This window comes from Micromys minutus (assembly GCF_963924665.1).
Source record: "Micromys minutus genome assembly, chromosome: 17".
Classification (NCBI taxonomy): domain Eukaryota; kingdom Metazoa; phylum Chordata; class Mammalia; order Rodentia; family Muridae; genus Micromys; species Micromys minutus.
In genome coordinates, this window is record NC_137952.1 from 29,384,851 (window position 1) to 29,412,489 (window position 27,639).

The window sequence follows — 27,639 nt, forward strand, 5'->3', positions numbered from 1 at the left end:
GGCAGATGTCTTGTGGCTAGCCTGGTTTACAGAGTAAGTTCCAGGACAGCCATGGTATGCCAAGAAACCTTGTCTCAACAAACAAAAACCAAAACCAAGCATCTAGTTATGTGGAATTATAAGATATGAACATTATTCATTTTTTATTTTAATTGATCTTGATTTTGTTTTGTTTTTGAGACAGGGCTTTTTTTTTTTTTTTTTTTTTTTTTTTTTTTAATGTAGCCCCTGCCTGCTGAGTGCCAGGATTAAGGGTGTGTACCAACATAAAGTATCTTAACTACCTTAAAATTTGAGGGTAGTTACTTGGCAGCACATTTTACTTTTGAAGATAGCCTAACCTATCCTTGGACTCATTATGTAGCCAAGGATGACCCTCTTGTTTTCCTGCCTCTCCCTTTCCAAGTGCTGAGAATCATAGGCATGTGCCTCCTTACCTGATTATATAGTACTGGGAACCAATTCAAGAGTGTGATTCTTCCAACTCACCCTTATCCCCTGTTCTTTTTAACATTTAGGTTTTGAGTACTGACTTAACATTTTTTCTTGAACAGCTTTCTTGTTTTTCTTATTCTTGGTAAGAAATCATAATCTGATGTTCAGATGTGATAAGTTTTCATTGGGTATTTAGTTGATGAAATATACTTAGGTATAAATAACATCTAATCCTAAAATTCTTTCACATAAAAAGTTTGAAGATGAGTTACACGACAAAACAAGTAATTAGATTCCAAGCTTTCATGAGCTAATTGCAAAGAAATGTAGTTAGCATAAGTGCAGATTGCAGTGGCATATGGCTCTGTAACCTCAGCACTAGATAGAAGAGGACTGATGAGTTTGAGGACAGCCTGGACTATAGAGTGGACTGTTGTTAGGAAACTAAATAAGAAGTTACATTACAAAAGGAGTAACAAATGTTCTTTAACAAAAAGTTGAACTGTAGAACTCAAGCAGTGGTTTTCAGACTTGAATCTGCTTTAGAGGTCACTGAGAAGTTTATCACAGCTCACAGCCCTCTAGGAAGTAAGTATATTTGAGAACCACTGACTTTAGGAGAAATCCTGTCCTAATCATCTGTGTCACAACATGAATTCCACAAAGAGTGATCATGACTCCATCAAACTGTTGTCCAAAGTTTCTGTTAATGTGTTGTCTCTCTGTCTGAAGGATGAAACGCTAGTGCACTGCAGTCTGAATGAGCTGGAAGATGCAGCGCTCACTTTTCCTGTCCTTTTCCAAGATGTCATTTATCAGGTAATTAAGACATTCTAAGCCTAATTTTTAAAACTCCTAGGTAACATTATGAGCGAAGAAAAAAATTTTTGTGATGTTCAGTGTGTCTGTCTTTCTGTAGATTTATTAGTAATTTTATCAATGTTTTAATGGTTTATTAACACAAAATAGCATTATGCTAGATAGTTAACGTGAAACATTAATGTAATAAAAACATACTAACTTTTCTGATTTGTGATCTCTACAAGTTTCATAATCTTTGCCAGCAGGTGGAGGCAAGGACCACTGATTCAGATCCCCGAGAACAACTTGCCAGGTTAATACCTGGGGATTTCGTCTTTATTTTCCCCATAAATCCAATTAATAATAATCACAGAATTCAAGAACTCCTATAGTTACTGCTTTATATTAGGTACAAGCAGTTTTCTTATCTTTGGACAGGTTACCGTGCAAAATTTAAATATTATGATTTTTCCTGTGGATTGTCTAGTAGCCATGCTTTCATTAGAATTTTCTCCTCAAAGGATTGGATTAAGAAATGACTATAGTTTAAGAACTACAGAATCCTTTTGTGTGTTTGCATTTGTTAACATACATATAACTTACTTACATAAGCTGCTGAAAGATTGGAAAAGTCAAAGATTTCTTGTCAAGAGGAAGCCACCTCAGGGTTTAATAAAGCTGCAGCATTTGCTTTGTGGGTAATGACCAGGTCCTTGGTTTGTATGTGCTCTTGGTGGACAAGTACAAAGTGGTTATGGTTTTGTGGTTTTTTGTTTTGTTTGTTTGTTTGTTTTGGTTTGGTTTGGGGGGGTTGCTGTTGTTGTTTTGGTAGATTTCAGTTGTCTTGCAGAAGTTATGATTTTAGAGTTAAATAGATGTTTCAGGACTACTTTGCCAAGTACTTTATGTAGTCATGAATCAGGATTATCTTACTAGTGATTTTCATTCTAACATAGAATCTAGGTGGGTATTATGATATCTGAATAGTATATTCATCTTCTAAAGTGGTATTAGTCCTAATACATTATTAGGGGAAGAGGAAAAGATACATAAAGTAATGGGTTTTAAGTTGAATTGTTATCTGGTTTAAGGCTTTTTCTGAAAGAGCTATTTCCTTCCAGATAGATTGCTCATCTTTAATCTACTTAAGGGACAGGAGTCTTAAGGCCAATGTAAGGAATGTAGGTCTGTTTTCAATGCAGTGGCCTTGTTTATTCTTTGTAAGTTGGTTTTTATTTATTTATTTTGAATGACCTTGAAAACTGGTTTTAGGCCTTTGAATTTCAAAAGGAAAGCTTATTGAGAATTCTTAAGTTCTTCAATTTGAAATTTATCCGGATTGTGGTTTTTAGTTTTGGGTTTTGTGTGGTTTTTTTTTTTTTTTTTTTTTTTTTTTTGAGTAGTAAGATAAATATGGGAAGTAGACTCATTTGGCTTCTTTCACTATAGATACGTTTTATTGCTTCCACCATTTCTGCTTTTTCTTTTAAAAAGTTATTACTTGTGGATCTTGATAATTGTCTTTGTTTGACTAAAAGGTTCATAACAGTACATGTTAACTAAGGCTTAGGAAGCTGTACAGTACATTATACCTACTTCTATAGAATTCTGAGAACTTTTTTTTTTTTACACATATTTTGAGTTGCACTTTCTGAAAGAGAACAAAAAGTAACCCAGCTATCTAAGTAGCAATGAGCAGGAAGGTTGTTTTAGAAGCTATAGATACTTTCTGAAGGACATAATTAATTCCCCCAACTATAATTTTTAAGATTGTACATAGTTAATACTGGGTTAGCTTCCCTTGGATTTGTGGTTTTGACATAACTTTTTTAAACAGAGAGGTCTTGGTTTAGGACTCCCGAGTTTTTTCAGACCAGCAAAGCTCCCTTTAAACAGGGATGATGTCTTTTAAACTTTCAGTGGTGTTGTCTCCATCTACTGGCAAAGAAGAGTATACACAAGGGTCTGGGATGAGCTAAGAGATTTTGCAGAAAACATTGTTAGGTAAGATGTAACTTAGGTATCTAACCACTGTAATGTAACATAGCTCACTGTAGAGAAACCCATGAAAGATTGTATATACTCTTATTTTAAAATAATTTTTTGAGGTGAAATTTACACAGCACATCCGTGGCACTTAACTGTATGTTCTTAAATATATCTATTCTATAGCATCCCATTCTTGTGTGTGTGTGTCTGTCTGTCTGTCTGTCTGTGTTTAAAAATTAGCTTCTTGCTGTGAATCAAGGCGAGATAAATACCCTCTTTTGGGATTTACTTTTAGCTTGTGTTTAGATTGTAAAGATTCATCTATATCTGATTTCAATTCTGCCTTTAATTTTCTTTCATTTCAAAACAGTTTTAAGTTATAAATTATGTTAAACCTACATTAATAATTATCTAAATCAGGAGTTTTAGATTTTATGGCTATTGTTGTACCAACCCGAAACAAACCGTCCATGAAAAACGTTGAGCAGAAGTGGTGGGTCTCCCCTGTACTCCAGCACCGCAGTCTCAGTACAGGGGAGCCGCGGCAGGACGACCTTTGGTTTGAGGCCAGAGTGGGCTACATAGTGAGACCCTGTCTCAAAAAATATCAAAAAATATGGTGTGTTCCAATAAAACTTAATATTTTTAAAAGTAGTAGGCTATAATTGGCTAACAGGCCCTAATTTGCTGACCTATGATCTAATAATTATGAGAATATATACTGTAAATTTATAAACTTAAATTTTTAGGGGAAGTAATCCAGTGTTCATTGGAATTTTAAAATGAAAATTTGATAATGATCTTGTAATAGGCTTTCTTAAGGTTGAGGGAATTTTCAGGTAGCAACTATCCTTATAGCTTACCGTACTTCATAATATATACTCTTTTTATTTTGAAGAATAGGAATAAGTTTAGATAATACCACCCTTAAAATTTTCAGACAGACGAATTGTTCAAATCTAAATTTAGTATTTTCATGTGTGTTTCTTATGGAAAAGGAACAAAAGATTCATCTCAAAGGTGACCAGTACTCCTGATGCTAGATGAACTAGACAGACTTGTTTGTGTGTATAAGAAATATGAAAGAACTGACTTGAAAGTGAGAGTAATAGACTCATAAAAGGTACAGATTGTTTGAATTGCTGTACTTTTAAATAAATACACATTTTTCCTAAAAAAAAATTGTTGCATAATAATGAGAAAGGATTTGTTCATAAAATGGTACAGATGCATTTAATTTGGAAAAACAGGTGCATGATCACTCCCAATGCACGTTTAAACTTGTAGTTAGCTTAATATTGACACATTGTCAGGAAATCCATCTCATGGTGTTACTCAGTTAAGAGGTCTCCACTGTATTTAGTTTCTGTTCCTGCAGATCCACCAATTCAAGACTCTAGGTCATCTCACTCCCTCTTCCATCCAGAAGATGACTGCTATCCACAAGCAGAACTGAATCAAAAGACATTTTTCACTTAGCTCTTGAGCTGAAACACCTCCTCAATGACCTTCCTCTGTCTCCATCAAGAACTGGAGCTCAGTTTTTTGAAGATGTAATAGAGCTACTCAGCCTAAATGTGGCTGATTGAAGACAAAGAAGATACCTCATATGTCTCAGCACAGTGCATCAAACGCAACTGTGTTGTCCATCTCCACATTCTGTACAGTAAGGCAGGGGATCTGATTTTTTGACCGTTTTCACCATTAAGACTTTAGCCAGTGAGTGGCTTTCTGAGGATCAGTAAAATCAACAAACTTTGGGTCAGCTGTCCAGAAATCAGACTATGGTAAGCACTCAAGGAGCTAGGATGCTGTAGGGAGCTTCTTGTAAAGGATGCTTTCTTTTATTGGTAGAGGTTGCTTTTCTGGGGAAAGTTGGGGGGGAAGAGGCCAGTGGAGAACCCAATGGTTAGCAAAGTTCAGCCTCTTCTTACTTTGTTACCTTGGAAATCATATACCTCAAGATATTTTTCACACCACAAAAAGAGCGTTGGAAGTGCTATGGCTTCTAATTCTTCTAGAAAAACCAGCTTTACTTTTGCTACATGAAGAGAAAAATATATGTGAAAAATTCTGTCGTAAATACCAGACTACATTTTATCTTTTATAAAATTTATAAAATCTGACTTTATAATTTTATAATAACAAAAAGAGTTATTTTGTTGCTGAGTTTTATAAACTTAATTTTGTTGTATATAAGTGTGTATGTTTGTACATGATTATGCCTTGTATATAGCATTTGGGGTTATGAATATTTAATACTAATGTTACTTTTAACTAGGAGAGAACAGTATTTGGATAGTAACTTACTTTACAAAGTGTTAAAAACAATACATCAGAATAATTTTAAACTTTCCCATCCTTCTCAGTAAGTAATCATTGACACTATGATATATATTAAACCTATGATTCTCTCCTTATCAAAAATTAGAAAATATATTTTATTGGGAATTCTTGAAGTATCTCTTTTGAATTAGGAATAGTTCATTGAAAAAAATCCGGATTCTATAGCCAGACACGTGATAGATGCCTGTTCTCAAAGCCTACAAGGCTGGAGCAGGGAGAGAGTGAATTTGAGGCTTGCTTGGGCTATGTAATAGTGGGGAGAGATAGCTGGATTGTACACAGAAAGTTCTTATTTAGCAGCTGACAGCTGAGAGTTGATTACAATGTTCACTAAATTGAAGGGTTCACTATATTTAGAGTTTAAAGGTGATTTTATTTAATTTTAGGTATTTTTGAGATAAGGTTTCACTGTGTAGCCCAAGATGGCTTAGAACTCATAATCCTTCAACTTCTTGATTGTTTGTTAGAATGATTTATTATTGCTGATGTTATTGTTGATGGCTAGTATGGGTGCTGCTACTGGACACAGTCTCACTGTGAAGCCCTGGTTGATCTAGAATGTGCCCTTGTAGATTAGGGTGGTTTAATAGCACAAATATCCACCTGCCTCTGCTACCGGAATGCTGGGATTACAGGCTTATGCCACCATTCTGGTGTATGCTGGAATGTTTTCTAAAGACAACATCTTTTTAACATGGCTACTTTCTTTTTGCTCTTAAAATAATTGCAGTTTCTCTTAATATGTCATTAAACATTATATTTATGTATTTATATATTAATTTTATGTACAAATAAATGGCCATTTTTATAATGAACATTATACTTCATTGACAATTTAATCATGCACATGAATACATTAAACATTAGTTTATCTTGTCTGAACTCTAAATCTTTTTTCAGATTGAATTCTATTACCATGGTTAAGGAAAATTTTATTCTGATATTTCAGTTTTTTCCTGTTCATCCCTTGATTTACTTCTCCTACAAATACTTGGTCTACAGCTTACTATAATAACTAGGTGAAGCAAATGATGACATAAGTTATGAAGTTGAGTGGTCTTCTGTCCTTGGAGAAGATTTGGCCTTTATTTCTGTGTTGGATACTAAAGCTAAGAAAATATTAGTGGAATCAATAATATTTCTCTTTTAAGAGACTGGGTTCTCTTACAAGAACTGTAAGTTCTCTTTAGGATTGTGGTTGCTCAGTTTTCTCTATATAATAATACTGACTACTAGTGACTGGTTTCCTTTAAATAAAGAGGTAGGTAATAATAGTTAACAGCTTTTATCACTGCAGTTGTGGTGGCCACAATACCAAATGCTTTATGTATATTATCTAACCTTCATAACATTGGAATCCATTTATAGATGAAACTAAGGTGTGCCCAAAGGTTGGAAATAGGCAGGGCCACTTTGCCTTTCTGTGTATCTGTTAATTGGAGAATCTTTTCCCCAGATAATGACAGCATTTAATTCTTCAAAAACTTCAGTGTCATTTGTTTTCTGCTTTCAGCTACCCAAGTGCCGAGATCATATGTATTGACATGACATGCACAGCTGTACTTGTCTTGGGTTATTAAATAAGTAGCGTTCGCTAATTACCTTATATTTTTAATACAATTCCATTATGTAGCTCAATGAAATTCTCTGCATATGCCTCTGCAGTAGTGTGGAGTTAAAGACCTGTATCTCTAATGAGTTCTACTAAATGTATGTTTCTTTTGGTGCTGTCGACGGAACCCAGGGCCCTCTAGGCCAAGCACACATGTAAATCTTGAACTATAATTCTAGCTTATAAATTTACTACTTATAAAAAAGTATAAATACTATATCAATAAGTTCAAAGTATGTTCTTTAAAAAAATATTGAAGAAGACAGGGTTTCTTTGTGTAGCACTGAATGTCCTGGAACTTGGTCTGTAAATCAGATTAGCCTCAAATTCAGAGCTGAGCCTGCTTCTGCCTCCTGAGTGTTGTAATTAAAAGTATGTGCCACCGTGGCCAATGAAATATTTTTTTCTTTTTTTAATGAGGGCTGAGTAGTAGAAACTGCTTATCTGTAGGTAGGATTTTTCTTTGCTTCTTGGTCCTATTGTTAAAAAATAATGAATAAAGGTTTAATAAACAAATATAAATAAGATAAATTTGAACTTAGAGTTAACAACCAATTTATAAGTAGTTTTCTTTGTAATTGACATTTACTAAATATGACTGTATTTTTTAGTACCATGTACATACAGTTAGGGAGTTTTCATTGACATGATACCAAAGAGGATGAAGAAAATAAGCTATTATCCATTCATTGTCAAGTGCTGTGAATGTAGTGTACTATTTTCTTATGTAATTTTTCTATAAAATGTAAATTTTAGTAAAACAAATTTCTAATAGAGTCTAATGATTTAGTTGTTGTTGTTTTATTGTTTTCTAGGTTTTCTTTGTGTAGCCCTGGCTTTCCTGTGTAGACCAGGGTAGCCTCAAACTCACTAAGATCTGCCTGCCTCTGCTACCTCAGCCCTGGGACTAAAAGCATACTCTCCCACCACTACCACTAAATAGACTCTAATGTTTCTAATTTTTAAAAAATTGGCATAATGTGGTATTCACAAATGCTCACTTTTGAGTGGTTTTCAGTCTTACAGATAATAATTACTTATTAGTATCAGGCATTATTTTTATTTAAACTTTGTTTTTGTTTTTCAAAATACATTTGGTTTGTTGTGGACAGATAGATTTAAACTAAGTAACATTGCTATATGTTTGCAAGAACATAGGTAAAGTAGAGTGAACTCATTCTTTTGACCTTTGGCAGTTACACAGGTTTGGTTGGGTGTGGTTGTTCACACTTGTAATGTCAGCGTTGAAGGCTGGGGCAGGAAGGATCACCCCAGTATCCAAGCCATCTTGGCTACATAGTAAGTTCCTTACTAGTCTGAGCTGCAGAGTAAGACTGTCTCAACAACATAAAACAAAAAGCTGTGAGTCTAAAGAAGATAGTGGGTAGATAATGAGGAATGGGTACTTTATGAGACTTTATGAGTTTGGAAAAGAAAAAGAGCTAATGGTTAACTAAAGAATCAGGTTTGAAGTGTTTAAAATGATGTATATGTCTATCTTTGTATATATAATTAAATAACAAGAATTAAACTTTTAAAAGTCAAGAACTAAACATTTGAGTCCAACAAGATGGCTCAGCAGGAAAAAGACTTGTCATGAATGCTGGCAACCTGGGTTTGATCCCTGGGTCCAAAAAAAAAAAAATGGGTTTTTTTCAAAGTTGTCCGTTTACCAGTGGCATGTACAGACAGACCACAGACACACTCTGCTTCCAACAAATAGATTTAATAAACAAATGAGACTACATTTCCTTTAGAACAAAATTTAGGCCTTGCTGACTCTCATTCCTGTTCACATCTAATGACACCGACCATTTTGGGCTTGTAACCTCATTTCAGTTTTTGCTTACAGTTGTGCCTTTGTATCATATGGTACAGCTCCCTATGGTCTTATTCAAGAACTGGCCCTTATTATTATTTTTTTTTTTCTCAACCACTTTGTTATCTGATGGAGTGGTGAATGTGTTGTGCAGACAGGAACCTTGAAAGGCACCTCTTCTTACTCTCTATTCTCAGGTTAAGGGAGCACTAGCAGTGTGCTCTTCTGTCTTCAGTACTGCTTTTCATCCAGAAAGCAGTGTAGGATTATAAGATGTATGTCATAGTTAGAGGGTGAATAATGACAGGTTTGTTCTAATCTGGAAGTCATTGGAAAATGTCACGTTTCTTTGTTTTCTTTGTTGTGCACTTTACATGTTTTACCATAAAACGTTCCCAAAACGGGTATTTTTGTCACGGGAACATTTTTTATGTAGATGACAGAATTGAAGTGGAAAACTAAGCCTGCATTAAATGTATACTCACCACAGGCTTGTTACAATTTCACAGTATTTAACTCAGCTTAATGAATGTTTGCTTGTGTGCTTGTTTGTTTGTTTATGGTATCTGAAATCAGTACCCACCTTTCAGTGGAGTACAAAACTTATAAATTTGGCAACTGAGAGAATATAAATGGAGGACTGAAAGGTCTTTTAAGTAGTTTCAGTGATTACTTATGGCTTACATTTGTGTGCTTTTTCTTAATATTACAGTGTGTTACAAGAACAATAGTGTTAAGAAAGAAGCTGGATAATATGTAGCCAGATGGTGGCACACACCTTTAATCCCAGGACTCAACATCACTGAGTTTGAGGCTAGCCTGATTCTACAGAGCAAGTTACAGGATAGTCAGGACAGCACAGAGAAACCTTGTCTCAGCCCACCCACATATTTATATTTATATATAATATATATAAAACATATATATATCATATATATATATCCTGAGCAGTGGGTTTTCAGAACTGTTGTCTTTGTGTACTTACAATCTCAGTTGTTATCAAACCTACCGTTCTACACTAAAGGGGCTGTGTTTAAACTCACCAATGCAAATACTACCTTCTTAACTATTCCTTATCTTAATATAAATTACATAGCAGTGTTTTTAAGAGATATTTGTTTAAATTATGAGTACTTATTGAGGAAGGTCATTGAGACAGGTCAGCTTAGAAGTGGACACACAGCCTGCATAATGATTGGATGGATGCTACCTGGTTGGAAGATGGAGATGATTTGGTGGATCAAAATCTGTAATGAGGGAAATCTACTTTTAGTTGAGATGCTTTTTGAAATTACATTCCAGTGAAGTACTATTCTATTTGGTATTAAAAATAAAACAATAATTACTATCTCTAAAAGAATGTCTTAAGTGCTTTTGGTACATATTTGTTTTGAGTGGCACTCAGTAAATATTTCTATTACTTTAAAATAGTAACTTAAATGATAATATATCCAGAATTAGCACAATATCTTAAGATAGTTTCTATGTTATATTTATTTGCTGAAAAGTCTCTTTGCATTTCTTCAGGTCTATGTGAGATTAAGACCATTCTTCAGGGAATTCCTGGAACGAATGTCTCAGATGTATGAGGTAAATTTACTTAAAACTATATACCTGTGTATTTTATTCAATATAGTATCCATATTTAGATCATGTATAATTGATTACTTCTTTTCCCTAAATTTGTAGATCATTCTTTTTACTGCTTCTAAGAAGGTGTATGCAGACAAGTTACTGAACATACTAGACCCTAAAAAGCAACTGGTCAGGTAAATCTAATTAAATAGTAGCAATGTCTGGCACTCATCTACACAGTTACCTTGATTCTATTTCATTTTAATGGGCATTTTCAGTTGGCTAGTATCTAGAGATTTATTGTGTTGAGTGGTAAATTGAAATGTTAAAGTCTTACAACTTTTTAAGAGTTCCTAATTATGTAACTTCAGACAGATGTTCCTTAAAGGGTTCCATAGTCAAATATATTTATATCTTCATTTCTTTGGGATCCCAGGGATGGGGATGGGAGGAGGGTGGGGGTGGTGGAAGTTTTCACTGTGACCTGGTTTTACTTCCATGTCTCTGAGATAATGCTTGTTCTACTGCCTTTGTCATGGCCTGGAGAAGTAGAAGTACAATAAAAAAAGATTTAAGAGCAAATTTACATTTGTTTACAAACGGTACCTGCATCTAACTGGAAATTAAAATTGGCCTAATCATTCAGGTTATTCTAATCTGGACTCTGTTCCTTGTGCATGCCATTAACCTGCAGCTGCAGTGTGTTCCTGGTTAGCAGGGATGCCTTGGGGATTTTGAAAATCAATTCCATTATTTCTGTCACCTGAAGAGAGAGTATTTCACTCTAAGGTTCAGGAGTGAGGCTGAGTGAGTGATCAGGGCTTAGAGAAGGGGATTGAGGAAGCTTGCAGCAGCTGAGCTGGTCATTGATTCTGGAGTGTCTCCCATACTGTCGTAGTTATGAATTTTAAACCTAGTTTACTACTGTTATATCTTATCCCTGGGTGTGGTGGCACAAGCAGCAGATCTCCGAGTCTTATGCCAGTGTGAGTTACACAGTGAGATGTTGTCTGAACAAACTCAAACAACTTCTACTGAGTGATTGCAAATATATTAAAACGTTTTTCCCAGTGAGCACTTACTTAGTTGTTTAAACTTTGAGCTTTAATTTTTAATTGAAAAATCAGATAAGCTACAGAGATAAATAAAAATGGTATTTTCTATTTACGGAACTATACTATAATAACTGCTCACTATACCTAACATTAGTAAAAGTACATAAATTTAGATTTTGCTTTGAAAGACTTAAAGACTTCTGTTTACTGTTTTTACTATTCTAGCAACAGTTGTAAGCAGGACAGTCCTGGTGCTTTTGCCTCTTTCCTTTTTCTGGGAAATAATCATGTTTTTACACTGCTAGAATACCTAGATTTGTAAAGATCGATACATTGGGAAATTCCAATTTATCCTACCAAATTGGATTTTGAAAAACGTTAGGAGAACAAAAAGATGAACAGATTGGAATTGGTTGATGTGCTCTAGAGTCCAGGACAGCTAAGGCAACAACAGTAGAAAAGAGGGAAAGAGAAAAAATGTGAGCAATGAACAAATCAGTGCTCTCCTGGTGACTGGTGGCTGAGATTTCCTCTTTATCATTACCACTCAGGCTGGATGCTGTAAATGAGTTGTGTGTGTGCTTCTTAAATGTTGAGCTTGGGCAGAGTGCTGGGTAGAAAATACTTTTTTTTTCCCCTCCTGATTTTCAAGATAGAGTTACTCTTTGTAGCCCTGGCTGGCCTCAAACTCACAGAGATCCACCTGCCTCTGCCTCCTGAGTGTTGGGAATAAAGGTGTGCACTATCAAACCCCGCTGAAAATGATTTTTCTTGAAATTATAAAACTAAAAGAACAGGCGTGCATAGTATGTTGCTCATAGACATTGGTTTAGTATTAGGAAGCAAAATGAACTCAATTATTAAGGCAAGGGGCATGGCATTTCAAGGTAAAAGACCCATAAATCAATTATCAGTAATATTTAGAGTATAATATATTGGTTATAAATGTGGATTGCATAATTACTGTAGTATATATGACTTTACAGTTTTTAATAGCCTTTAAGATGACAGAATTGCCTAGTTTGTAAGATTGGTTATTAGTTTACATTTATAATACTTAAACCTGTTTTTTGTTGTTGGTTTGGTTTGGTTTTTAGAGCCAAGGTTTCTCTGTGTAGCCCTGACTGTTCTGGAACTCACTCTGTAGAGCAGGCTGGCATCAAACTCAGGGATCCACCTGCCTCTGCCTTATGAGTGCTAGGATTAAATGAGTGGCACCACCACTGCCTGGCAACTGTCACCATTCTTTTGAAGCCTCCCCCCCCCCCCCCCCCCACAGAGTTTTTAAAAAGCGTGTGTTTTGTGGAAAGTTGGAATGATGGAATGCTTTGGCCTCAGCTGCAAGCATCCTTTCTCAAAAACTATAAGGAAAACTAAAAAATTATTTTTAATTCCAATACAAAAACATACCATCTTATATTTTCTATTCTGGAATATAGAGGGATAGGAAGGCTGTGTGGCCTACTGGTTAGAGCAAAAGGCCTGGGAGCCAGGAGGATCCTGAGTTCCAATACGGGACTAACCACAGACTTACTGTGACCTTGGGCAAGTCACTTATGCCTCAGTCAACCATCTGGAAAATTAGCTAAAAAGCAGGACCTCGCTGACAACCAAATGTTGTGTCTGAGCTGAGCTTTTCTGGGTAATTAAATTACAAAAACAACTTAAGAGTTTTAATTCCCTTTTGTAATTTATAACATTATGGTATAAACCAACATCTTTCCAACCATTGTATTTTTTTTAAGGTTTCAATAGTTACTATGAATTTTTATATTGAAGATAGCCCACAGCTTAGACCCAATGTTTGTATTTCAACTTGCTTCCTGAGAGAAAAGAATATTTAGAAAGTTTATGATGTATGAATGTTCCAGTATATGTTTTAAAAATTGTTTTTATTTCTGTGTAGGCACCGGCTTTTCCGTGAACATTGTGTTTGTGTACAAGGAAACTATATAAAGGACTTAAATATCCTTGGAAGAGATCTTTCCAAAACTATAATAATTGACAACTCACCACAAGCCTTTGCCTATCAGGTAGGAAGAAGATTCCTGTCCAGTCCAGTTGGATAAAATACAAATAAAACAACTGCAGCCAAGAAGAAGATACTTTTTAAAAATGGAATTTTTCTGTTACTTAGTTATTTTTTACTTATTAGAAATGCCAAATAGATAAGTACTTATGAAAAAATGTCTTCTACTTGAAGTACAGCATAAATTAAGAAAATTTCATGTAGTAAATCTGAAGATAGAATTAGAGGGTTGTACATCATTAATTAGCATTTTGATATTTTATGAAATGATCTAAATTTTACTGAAATTATTGATACTCCAGTCTATTGATTTAAATAATTTGAAGTGTTTTCTTAGATGGTTTTAGCAGGTTTTTTTTTTTTTTTTGCTAATATTTCCTATAATTTTGCTCTACCAGCTGAATCACTTAAAGGACTTATACTAGTTGTTCATTTGTTTTTTTTTTTTTTTTTTTTTTTTGAGAAAGGGTCTCTCTGTGTAGCCTAGGCCAGCCTCAAACTGGAGGTCGGCCTGCTTCTGCCTCCTGAGAGTTCTGGGGTAGAAGACATCACTCCTGGCCTGATACTTCTTTTTCCACCCTGTATTTGTGCTTTTACCTGTACTTGGGAGGTGATGGCAGAAAAATGGTAGGCTGAGTCTTAAGCTTAGGCACATACGGTCACCTCAGCACCAGCAAGACTCCTCTTTAACAGAACAGAACATAGACTACAGAATGAGACTCTATTTTAAAAAAGAGGGCAAAAACAAGAGTAGGAAGGCTTGGTCTTTGTGTAAGAGTTTATACACATGGCTTTCTGATAGTGTTTAGGTTGGAAACATTTAGTCCAGATGGCGCCTTTTTGTTGATTACCTTTGTACTCACTGGGGCAGTGAGCCCCAATGAGCAGTCACTTAGCTTCATTGTACTCACTTAGCTCTCCTGCACTATTGAGCTCTTGGTGAAACCTTAGTAGCATTTTTTTCCTAGAATATTTACACCCGTAGTTACTTAAGTCTGTTTCTTTAGTTTTCCTATGCGGTATAGTGTAGTTAAAGAGAGATTAATTATATATTTATTGTTTTAGCTTTCTAATGGAATCCCTATAGAAAGCTGGTTTATGGATAAAAATGACAATGAACTACTAAAATTGATTCCATTTCTGGAGAAGCTTGTAGAACTGGTAAGTATACGGTCTATGTTGTTGGTGTTAGTTGAACTATATTGTACAAATCTGTGTATTGGCTTTTAAAGTTAACTGTAAACCAACTGGGAAGACAGAGGCAGCAGATTCGTCAGATTGAGGTCATCCTAGGTTATGTCACGAGATCCTCCCTAAGAAGGAACAAGAACAACAACAAATATCTAACTGGTAGAAGATTGCAGGAAAGTGAAAAAGATTAGGATTGTTTTTGCTTGGTTTTAATTTTTTTTTTTTTTTTTTTTTTTTAATTTCACGTGCATTGGCTATTGGTCTGCATGTCTGTGGGGGTTTTGGATCTCCTAGAACTAGAGTTTTAGACAGCTGTGATATGCCGTGTGCTAGGAATTAAACCTGGGTACTCCAGAAGAGCAGCCAGTGCTCTTAACTACTAAGCCTGGGTTCATATGCAGTAGAAATTGGACTAGAATGAGTGTTGTGGAACACACGGGTCAGTTGATCCCAGCACCAAGGCGCTAGAGCCAAGATGATGAGGTAAATCAAATCATTCTAACCTCCATAGTGAGCTTGAGGTTAGCCTGGGGCTAAATGAAAAGTTTTCTGTTCAGTTTATTTCTCTATTGAAAAGATAAAGTATCCACAAGGCACTTGCAGCCAGTCCTCTGTCATTAAATGTACAAAGATAAACATTAGGAGTACCCTGCGGAGATCTTGTTGGCAACGTGGAGAGTGAGCCTGGCCTTGCACTGTGAACCCATACTCCAGAGGTGCAGACAGTTCTTTGAATCAGTCAGGAAGTCCAAATTTTTTTTTTTAAGATTTATAGATTTATTGATTTTGATTTATATGAGTACACTGTAGCTGTCTTCAGACACACCAGAAAGGGCATCGGATCCCATTACAGATGGTTGTGAGCCACCATGTGGTTTCTGGGAATTGAACTCAAGACCTCTGAAAGAGCAGCCAGTGCTCTTAACCACTGAGCCATCTCCAGCCCCAAGTCCAAATCTTTTAAAATTTTCCTTATCAGCCAATGGGAACACCTTTAATTCCAGCATTTGGGAGGGAGAAGCTGGCAAATCTCTGCATTTGAGGCCAGCTTTGGAGGGAGAAAAGGAGGGGAGTGGGGATTGATTGATTGATTGATTGATTGATTGACATCTGTTTGTCTGCTGGGGTGAGACAAAACAACCACCTGGGAGGCTAGTTACTTGGGAGTTCCTGGTGAACAAATGATTTTGATTAGCAGCAGAGAAATTTACTATCACCTGTAATTGCCAAACTTATGCCTCAGAGTACAGAGCCTCCAGTGGATGATGCAGCTGGTATTCAAAGGAAGTTTATTAGTCTCCCGTAAAATGAATCAAAGAAGGTCAAGATGGGGTTTTTTCATCTTCTTTAAGTGCTTGAAATCACCTCTAAAATACTTACTAATATAGAACAGCTAAATAAATAGTTACACTGTGCTGTTTGGAAATTATAAGACTGTTGTATAGAAATTATGTGGTTTTCAAAAATAATCTTTTCTCCACACAGAATGAAGATGTCCGGCCTCACATCAGAGACAGATTTCGATTGCATGATTTGCTGCCCCCAGACTAAGTTCAGAGACTTGTCAGATCACTGAGGGGGGAGAGAATGCAGGACCCTTTTGGACTAAGACAAAAACATTGCCATTACTGTTGAAATTTTGCATTTTTGTACCCCGTCTTGCTTTTCTTATCTTTGGTGCCCAATAATAATCAAGGGTTACAGAAAGAGACTATCTTGGATTGAACACATACAGTGGGTAGGCTAAAACAGAAGCGTCTGTGGAATAGTACAACTCCAGTGAAACTTTATGTACAGGACATCTGCAGCTTATAAAGAATTCTGTTTCTGCCACCAGCAGTTTGACCTGTAATTACACAGGATTTTATGATAATAGCAGAGATGAAAGTGGACTTTCATTTTCTCTCTGTTTGGTGCTCTCAGTGGGTTTGTAGCCACTTTTCTGTTACTTTACTATTCTCATTTCAACAGGAATGGCCAGTAAAAGTTGTTTTATTTTTCCTGTTAAGGTTTATAACCTTTTTACATTTCTGACCTGTATTAGATTAGATCTCATGATGCATTCCTTTTAGTTAAGGCGCTTCATAGTTTTCTGGAAATAGTCAATTTTTAGTTTTTTTTTTAATTATACATTTGAATGGCCGTTTTCCTGCTTTGTCTGCCTGCATATTGTATATTTGTTTAAAAATATTCTCTACTTTTAGTCCATGTAAGTTTCATTTAAAAATGCATTTATATTTTGTTCTGTAATATTATACTGTAGGTGAAATCTTCAAAAATCAAGAGACTGGGTAGTTAAGAATATATGAATGATTAATATTCAAATTATTTGAACCATTGTGGTGACATGTGTTCTAGATGGTAATATCTTGCAATGGCACACATTTAATGGATAAAGGTATACCTCAGACTTCACTGTGCTCACTAACCTTTGAGGAGAACGAGTTCAGTCACCTGTTGGGCTTGATTCAGTTACTGCTGCCTTTGGGTTTTCTCCAGGAATGAAGTATTCAGCACAGTGACTCAGTATTTTTACTTTGCATGGGCTGGTAGTACCTCTGTTATGCTCCTGGTTACAATCAGTTTTAAACTCTGTGTAACAGTCTTGGTACCTAACAGTAGCTATGCATAATCCTGTGGCACAGTACACTCCCGAGCCACCAGTGCAGTTAATGTGCTCATAGTGGTTTTCTATGCTATATGAAAATAGTCGTCACGCCTTGGTTCTCTAATGCAGCTACCACAAGAGGTTGATATTTTTATAGTGGCGTGTAATCTCCTTTTCAGGAGGCTTTTTATGGAAGGTAGAATTTGTAAAAGTTAGTATGCTTTGCCTCTCAACTGCATTAACATGCCGCAGGCTCAGACTGTTTTTGTGTAAAGGATGTCAAAGAACGGCACTTTTTCTAAAGAGAAGTTTGATATTTTGTATGCTTGTTAAGAAAGTACAGTATTGGAAATTAAAGGTGGACAACCGATAATTGAGGAGTATGTCAGTTAATTTTTTATGTATATTACCTGTTTACTTGTACAACTTATTGTACAAATTACATGCAGCTTCATTTTCAAATGAATCCTTAAAATAAGGAAATCTTTTTAGAAAAACATTTAATTTTTGTATTTTTGATTTTAAAGGCATGAGTTGTCAGTTTTCAGTGTATTAATGAAGATTTTAACTTTTCATCAGGTTGAGTGTTTTCTTACTATATTATCTGTTGTGTATGTAGTTAGCATATTGTGTCACTGAACTGTTTAAAAATCCAGCATGTAGAGCAAGCCTGTTTTGTGGAAAATCCTATTCATTAAAAAATAATCATGGCAGATTTTCTGCAAAAAAAAAAAAAAAAAGCAAAAGCATTTGCAATTCAGATTTTTTTTATTTTGAAAAAGGTATTTTGCTTGCAGGAACAATACTACAGATTCATTTTAATGAGAACCTTTGAAATGTATTTATCTTTAGGGCACCTGGGCATCTTTATGCTGTTCGTCTTATGTCTTTCTTGAAATAAAATGTACATACATTACCCTTACATATGCTCTTTCTCAAAATTGTGAACCTAGTTAATATCTTCTTGCTCCCCATCATTTTTATGCTTATACAGCAAACCCCAAAACCTGTACAAGATTGGATTTTTGACATATATAATAACTGTTGAAAGCTTAATCAGGAGTTGAGTAAATACAGTCTCACAGCCCTTCCCACAACTTAAAAGGGGAAACATAAACACTATGTGATAGTGCCTGTGGGCACTTTAATAAGAAAAAAGCAGGCCCATGCTAGGAGAGCTCCTGTAAGTCAGCCAATAGGTGAGTCAACAACACACTTCTGTAGAGAAATACATTGTGGGAAAGTTTACATGGCCTGAGAGTTGAGACCAAATTACATTATTTTTTCCTTACTTTGAGTAATTCTAAAGTTGTTGATAACAAAGTTTAAATACTGGCTCCTTTTTATTTTAATAGGTTATCTTTCAATCCTATCTTTTCTTTATTGGTAGCTGTAGAACACTTCCTTTTAGGTGATTGGAGGTGTGCTTTTTTAATTGAGATGTGCCCAGCTTGTCAGTGCACACAGCACACACGGATAGTAAATGCAGGGGCCATGAGTCCATGAGACACACAGCAAACTACTGTGTAGACATTACAACTCTTAAGGACCTATTAAAATTGTGCTATTTCCAGTTATGAATGTTTGACTTTTAAGACATTCTTTTAAATATTTGTATCATTGCTAGAGGATATTTAATCGGTTGTATTTTTTAATCCCATGTAATATATGTCGTCCTGACCAGACTTACTACCATTTTTCTCTGGGTCCTAAAAGAGAATCGATGACAATTCGTAATCAAAAATTGTTTTATATTTGCTAGTATGTATATTTATTTATCCAATGGCTTTATTTGTTTCCCAAAATTGTTTTGGGACTTGTTGAAAGCATTGTGTAACTTCTATAAATGGCTATTTTCTTGTAACTGTCAGTGATATGGATGTGTACATTGTTTTTATATGTATATATATATATACATATACATATATATATATTTCTGGAGTAATTTTTTTTTTAAGGGCTGGCTTTTGTTTTTAAAGTTACCTTTTGCCAATGACTTTCTGTTAGCGTTTCCTTTCATTCAGCCATCTAACGGAGCTCATTTTTACTGTGTTGTCAACTTGCCTGTAAGAGAGACTTCATCTCATCAGTGAAGAAGGCATTTCACTATTTCTGCAAGTCATACAGCAAGCACAGACTCTTCACAAGGATCACATCTCTTCCACGTGTGTCAGTCACTAAAGGACACTGAAGCCTTCACTCCTGTACTGATCCGATGGTGTTATACACTACATCACTAGCTAGTTAAGGTTTTCTGACCTGACTTCTCTTCGTCTTCCTAGGTATTTATTTGTTACCTCTTTAAATCTTGTATGTCTAAATTAACTTAGAATAGTTACCCACCGAATAACTATGCCAAGAACTAGGAAAGAATGTTTATTTTATTTCCCCTTATAGGGGAAGAGTGGACTGGGAACAAAAATGTAAGGCCGAAAGGCCTTTGTTATCACTCATTCACTTTCTTATTCCTCTCATGGGCTGTATTTGACTGAAGGTTTGTGTGGTGGGGGGTGTTTGTTTTTCAGTGCTAATGTATTTGGTTATGCCATTGCTTTTCATGTCTTCCCTTGAGTTGAAACCCTGCTAGGAGTTTGCATAAAATACCTTAAAGTTCTCAGAGTAAGAACCACAAAACTCAGTACCTTATATTCAAATGCTATTTAAATTACTGAAATCCAAGTCACATTATTAGCATACATTTTCATATTCATATTTCTGTTATCTTGAATTGAAATGCCACTGTAAATCAATTTAGTCTTTTAAAAGAGGATTTAAGAGAGCAAGTTTATTCTAGCATATGGTTTTAATATTAGTATTTTAAGATATATAGTGACTACCAAACCTACCTGCTAATCATAATTTTACTGAGGAGCTTTTAAACTATACAGCATCCTGAAGCCTGGTAAGCCACCTTGTATCTAGAGCAGGCTTTGAGAGTTCTGTATTTTTGAAGATCTCCCGGTGATTTAAATAGACAACTTTGTTATATCCTGTTTTAAATAATGTGGTTTGAGACTAGATTACAAAATTTGACCAGCCATATCCTCCCCTTCTCCCCTCCTCTTCTCTCTCTCTTCTTTCTCTCTCTCTCTCTGTCTCTCTCTGTCTCTCTCTCTCTCTCTCTCTCTCTCTCTCTCTCTCTCTCTCTCTCTCTCTCTCTGGTAGGTCTTTTTTTTTTAAGTGCTGGGACCATATTTCACAACGTATTCAAGATGCGTGGAGGAATAATGAAGACTGAGGCTACTGCTCTTTACCGTTTTTATCATTCATACTTTTAAATTAAGAGTTTGCATTTATAGAACTCTGAATAGCTGATCATTTACATAGCAGAAGGACATGTCCCTGAATGAGACCATTATATATATTAACTAAAATATTTCACTATTTTTTTATTTTATAAATCTTTGTAGAAATAAGCAATGAAATGCTTTCATCTTTTGAAATGGGATTTTTCAAGGTAGTGTCCTTTTGGCATTAAGGTAGGGGGGAGTTAATATTCTCTCTACTTATTTCCACATGAATCAATATAAAGTCGTGGACATTTAAAAATCTCAATTTAATTTCTACTTATTTACTATGCAGTATAGCCGTGAACAAGTAATGTAGATTTAGTTTTCTCATCTTCAAATGCCCTGATCACCCTACCTCACAGGGTTGTTGTGGGGATAAATAAAACTCTTTTATGGAAGTACTTTCTTTGATGACATTTTGTTGTTCTTCTGAAACAATGGGATTTTAAGCATTCTTCCTTTTTGTTTTTCACAGTTCACATTCTTTACTTTTTGACCTTAGAACATGCCTGTAAGGACTGTAAGGGGAAAAAAAACAGAAACAAGGTCGGGGCTGTGAACCAGGAACAGACATAAGTCTGGCTAGTCTACAAAATACTGTTACCAAAGGAATATAGAGCCACATCTATCGGTCTAAAGGTAGCATCTAGTTTTGAAACTTGAAGGAGACTGTACCTTCCACATTAATTTGTCCAGATAAAGGTCACAGCTGGGAGCAGAATACAGGGTTATACTATCACCAGTGTGATCTTAGCAATTACTGTGAGCCAAGAAAATAAAATGTCTGACTCAACCCAGATAAAGAAGCTTGGTGAGAACTCTGTACAAGCTGACTGGAGTCATCATGATTTGAATTCACTTTTCCAAGCCTCATTTTTTATTTGTAAAATGGGTGCACTAAAGATGAACACATAGACCACAAAAGCAGTTAACAGGAGAGGGTACCCATAGTTGTTTAGAACTTGTTTGAGTATGTTTAGTTAGGAAATGAGTGAAGATGTTGAAGGGGCTGGAGATAGACCATAGTCTGGGTGCCTAGCATATGTGAGACCGTGATTTAAACCTCAGCATTGCAAAGTACTGACTTAGTTAACAAGTGCAAACAGAGTTGGCTGTGCAAAGGACTTGTCACTGCAGAAGACCTCTTTAAAAAAAGAAAATCCAGTCCTCAGCTTTCAGTAACAACCATATGAATGGACATTTAACAATATAAAGTGCTATCAGGAATGCTGGGGATGTAGTTCATTGGGTAGAATGCTTTGCATGCACAAAGCCCTGGGTTTGGTCTCTGGCTTTAGAATGGAACCATCATGGTGGGAAACACTTGTGATCCCAGGTGGAGGCAGGATCAAACATTCAGGGTCATTCTTGACTACATAACAGGCTTGAGGCCGTTCAAATTCTGTTAAAATACTAGTGCTGGGCTGGAGAGATGACTGGTTAAAAGCACTCACTGCTTTTCTGGGAGGTCCTGAGTTCAAGACCACAGCCATCTGGAATGGGTTCTGATGCCCTTTATATATAATAAGTCTTAAAAATATACTGCTATAGATACAGATTACTATCAGTAGTCTGCTTGTTTGGTGTATAAGGTCATGAGTTCTAGCCCTAGTACTTAAAACTAAAGTCCTTTTCTTACTGTTGTTAGTCAAGTACTAAACCAAAGGTTTGTGTTTCCGGGGGTTGGGGAGATGGCTCATTGGTTCCGAGCACTGGACTGCTCTTCCAGATGTCCTCAACTCAATTCCCAGCTCACAACTATGGGTGATGGGATCTGATGCCCTTATCTGGTGTGTCTGAAGACAGCTTACCACGTACACATCTACATAAAATGAAATCTTTAAAAAAGATTTGTTTGCAAAATTGACAACTGCCATAAACTTCAAGCCCAGTATGGCATTATGGAGGGTTACTACTGGAGAAAGGGTCATGGAGAAGAGCTGCAGAGTGCCAGTGGTCGTTCAGGTCAAGTTCTGCAAAGGGCAGGCAGGATTGGTTATGAGGGAAGAAGACCAGCTCTGCTTGGTGGACCCACCTGGAGTGCCAGCACTTAGGGATGTGGAAGCAGACAGGTGGTTGAGGACCATTCAGAGCTACAGAGCATGGGCTACAAGTAATGCTGTCTAACTTTAGTATTCCCTTTCTTCTGCTGAAGGCATTCATTGGCTGTTAGTGTCACAGTGAGACTGGTTAAATTTGGGCACAGCCTGGCTTACTGTCTAGGGAACTTCTTGAAGAAAGGCAGGTTTATTACTCTATAGAGATTTCTGACAACCTAAAGAGGTGTGTTGCGGGGGGTGGGGGGGCCGACACAAAACTATACTCTTGGTCTTGAGAAGGAGTATAGTTGCTTTCTATAACTTATTCTATCTTGACTTTGACACTTGTTGCTAACAGCAGGTGATTAGGTAAAGGATTTACAGCTAGCTCTCCATTCTCTGGCCAGGCAACCAGAAGCCCTTCACTAGTCTGGCTGGTTAACTCTTTGTGAACCAGAGTGGAAGGAAATGGAAAGAATTAAGATGCTTTATACAGTCAAATATTCACAGACACATATACATTCATACATGCATTTTCATTCACATTCTTATTTATGCATTAACACATTCACATTTTTAGGGGCCCCAACCTCCTGTATCAAACACTCCTCAAATATTCATGCATACTTACATACACATATACCTACACATGTATGTACAGACAGACATGCATTTGGATAGATGGATGGGAGGGTGGATGGGGCAAAGCTCCTCAAAGCCAAAACATTCAACCAACAACTTTATTTCTATTCTCTGGCCTTTTTATACCTTCATAGACAAAAAGTTCTTTAGAAAATTACCTCAGAGAAAGAAAGTTATATACAATGGGAGTTACACAAGGATGCTGATACTAAGTTCAAAGCAGTGTTTCATTCTATACACTCATCATAAGTTCAAAGTCTTTAACTTGGTCTTGCCTTATCACAGTGCACACCTGTGGCTTATCCTTGAGCCTGAATTTGTCCCAAGGCTGTTTTAGTGTAATTGTGAAAGCTCATTGTATTTCTTATTTAGCCTTTACTTACTATTGTGAATGGGCACATTCTATTCTAACTTTGTTACATCTACCAAAGCAACTAAGACAATCTCTTAAAACTTTCTAAAATTATGTAAGTCAAATCTGGAATTCTGTAGAATCATTAATTCATCTAAACAGAATTATTTTATGAAACTTCATCTTTATATTGATCTGCAGGAAATCTTATCAATAGGGTGGGCTAATGCCCAGGAAATATTATATTTAATAATGACAGGAAAAGTATGTCAGCTGCAAGAAGAAATCCTGAGATGAAGTCTCTTTGGAACCCTGCCATAGAGCTTGCCCATCGAAGACCATGCAAAGAAAATGCAGGCCGCCTCCAGGAAGGCCACCTGCTAGCCTTAGCCTATGCTAAATGGCTGATGACAATTTTTGGTGTCATTTGTTCTGCTGTAGTTTTTATAACAGAGACTCCTTGAGCTGGGAGCGCTGAAACATGCTTGTAATCCTAGCTCTAGAGGTGGGGAGGGGGACCTGTGGTAAAAGGGTTATCCCAAGTTTAAGGACAGATTAGGCTATATATAGCTATATTTCTATTACAATTTATAAACCTAAGACCATTGCAAAACTTTTTTATATTACAACTTATAATAGTAGCAAAATTACACTTATGGAGTAGCAATGAAATTATCACAGCATGTGCTGTACTAAAAAAGAGTTGCAACATTGGGAACGTTGAGAACTACACTGCTCTACCAATGTCTGGCTTAATGTGGTATTGAGGATTGAACCTGGGACTTTGAACGTGCTAGCCAAGCACTCTAAACAACTAAGCCACACTCCTAGCTTTCTGAACCAATTTTTAGTTTTAAAGAGTGTCTCAGGTATCCCAGGCTGGTCCTGAACTTGCTGTATAGCCAGGCATGACCTTGAACTCCTAATCTTCTGGCTGGACAAAACAAAAGAAGAAAAGCAAAAACAAAAAAGCCTTCAAAACCTCTGATTCCCCTCTTCCATTTCCCAGGTCCTGGAATTATAGGTGTGCACTACCATACCTGCTTTAAGCAGTCCTAAAGATCCACGCTGAACTCAGGGCTGCGTGCATATTAAGCCACATCCCCAGTCCTCAGTCTCCAAAGCCACCCAAGTGTAGATGACATTTGCTTGTATACATGTCTGTGTATCATCAGAACCCGTGGAACTGGAGCTTCAGTTACTTGTTAGCTCCCGTGTGAGTACAGCAGTTGAATCCTCTTCCCGGCCAAGTCACCTATGGAGCCCCTGAACCCATTTTAAATTACATGTGGCTTAAGCCTTGAAGCTAATAGCTTCAGAACCAACAGTAGTTGGTGTATCAAGTAATCATTTGATAAAGGAATGAATGAGCCTGCATTTCAAAATTTGGACTTCTAATTCCAGAAAATTGATTTTGTGCATCTGGAATTGATGGCACTCAAGGAAACAGGTTCAAAAGACAGGGTCACCAAGTTTTAAGTATAAAGCTCAATTTTATTCATTTTCAGTGGGAAATTAAATCACACCTAGAACCCTACTTATTGAATAGTACTAAAGAAGAATAAGTCAAAAAATTTTTTTTTGTTTTGTGGGTGGGAGTAAGTCTCAGCTCTGGCTGGCCTCAAATTATGTAGCTGAGGTTGACCTCGAACTCTTGAAATTCTGCTATCACACCCCATTACTGAGAGTGTTATAGCTAACATCAAGTTAACAGGATTTTATCACTTCCACTAGATAAATACCCGTTAAAGTCTCCTTGTCAGAGGTATATGATGTGTGTGACTCAATATTAGAATACAAGCAAGTTATGAGTCCTAAGTTTAATGCCAAACAAAAACAAGTCCATATGTCAGCTTAACTTCTCTAGTGACAAATTAGTTTTGTTACTTGGTCTTACCTTCCCTGAATTTCACTCCTTTTCAGTTAATTTTTAAAAAACATACACTGTCATCATTTCCAGACAAGTGAGACTAAGGGTACTTGGAATATATTTTTTTAAAGATTTTATTTCATGTATATGAGTACACTGTAGCTATCTTCAGACACACCGGAAGAGGGTGCCAGATCTCATTAGAGATGGTTGTGAGCCACATTGTGGTTGCTGGGAACTGAACTCAGGATCTCTGGAAGAGCAGGCAGTGCTCCTAACCTCTGAGCCATTTCTCCACCCAGGAGTTTTTTTTTTTGTCACAGGCACGGGGCCCTGGGTTTGATCTGTACATATAGCAGCTATACTGACAAACTGTTGGGCTAAATCATTTGGACCCAGCATCCTCTTAGCCAGTTGTTTACTAGTCCAAATTACAGATTCAGCGCTTCCAGCTTATATAATAAAAACACTTGCTGCTTTAGGTCTCAGCTCTGTCAGTGTTCATTTCAGGTTACCGTTCATGAAGCACAGGTTTTTCCTGGACCTGAAACAAACCCAGTTCCTTTTTGTTTGTTTGTTCATTTTTGTTGTTGTTGTTGTTGTTGTTTTGTCTTTTGAGATGGGATCTCATTGTAGCCCAAGGCTGGGCTAGAGTTCCGAGTGTCATTCCACCTGCCTCAGCCACCAGGCCCAGGCAAAAGGTCCCAGTTCTGCAAGGACATCTATACATGAAGTCACCTAAGTGTACAGCAAGGCGCTGGCCTGTAAAGATGCCATTGCTACCTCACTGTATAGGAGATCAAGATGGCCTCTACAAGAGCCCTCTAAGAAATACCAGGTAGGTTCCAAGTCACCTATGGCTTAGGCTTTGATATACTTCTGTACACTCAGTAGTTCAAAACGAAACCATAAGGGTTAGATTCAAGTGAACACTATGACTGAAGGCTTACATACTGTTCCTGGGGAGTCAGCACTGAGAGCATTTACCATATATTTGGCGTTGGTACTGGGTTGCTCATACCCTACTTGGGGACAGGTCTTGAAGCACATGCTATTTGGTAGGCTTGTTGGAAAATGATAAGAGGTCCACAAAACAAGGAACCCTGTGCTACAGGTCCAATGGATTTAGTTACTTTCCTACATCTTCTAGATCTGCTGGGTGTCAGCTGTGGTAATCTCCTGCTGTATGCTCCAGCAGTCTCCAGAGCAGGAGAAAGTGATTGCATGTTCTCTCATACACACAGCCAAGTAACTGGGTCACTAAAGGCAGAGCTTCTGAGCGAACAGAAGAATGGGTCACATTCCATAGTATTTTATATGTATTGTATATATAGAGGTGGAATGCAAAAATCATCCAAAGAATGGTAGACATCTCTTCAAGATCAATGTGCTCAAACAGTTTTTCTTGTATTTATGATGAGAAGGATGAATCACTGAGTCATTCTAAAGGTGAATTACTGAGCATGTTCTATGTGCTAGGGACTGGGAATACAGCAGCAAAGAAAAGAGAGAGCTACATGTGTTGGCACACAGGTCTGCCACCCCATCTCATCTAAGCAGTGGCAGGAGGAGGAATCTGGAGTTGAGGTCAGCAATTACCTAGCCAGTTCCAGGTCTAAGACCTCCGTTCATGCCCCCTCCCCCACCTCACAACAACGGGAAACAGGCACAAGACTCCATGCTTCAGATAGAAAACAGGATCATCGAAGAAGAGGTGTGATGAGAAACCCAGCAAACAGATGAGTCAGTGTGCTATCACACTGTTTATAGGGTGTAGGGACCAAACTCAGGCCCTTCGGTATGTAGGCAAGCACTGGGCTACGTGCCCAGCCTACAGAAGGGAGTCCTGTAAACTGGACCTTTGGCTTTAATGTGAAGGAGGAGAAGCCATCCATGTGAAGTATGGGAGGAGCACTACAGGCAGGAAGATTATTGACCCTAAAGCTCCTAGAGGAGCCTCAGCAATGAAGGGAATGAGGGGGCTGG

General features: G+C 36.8%; 1 protein-coding gene across 1 annotated transcript in view; it reads left to right on the plus strand.

Annotated features, from left to right (window-relative positions):
* CTDSPL2 (CTD small phosphatase like 2) overlaps positions 1-17,952 on the plus strand; it is a 50,440-nt gene extending 32,488 nt beyond the window's left edge. Inside the window, 7 exon segments of the mRNA XM_080931527.1 lie at positions 1,168-1,254; positions 10,530-10,592; positions 10,692-10,771; positions 13,477-13,519; positions 13,522-13,665; positions 14,727-14,822; positions 16,338-17,952. Coding sequence (XP_080787653.1) covers positions 1,168-1,254; positions 10,530-10,592; positions 10,692-10,771; positions 13,477-13,519; positions 13,522-13,665; positions 14,727-14,822; positions 16,338-16,403 — 579 coding nt within the window. The 3' untranslated portion in view covers positions 16,404-17,952.
* The last annotated feature ends 9,687 nt before the right edge of the window (positions 17,953-27,639 follow it).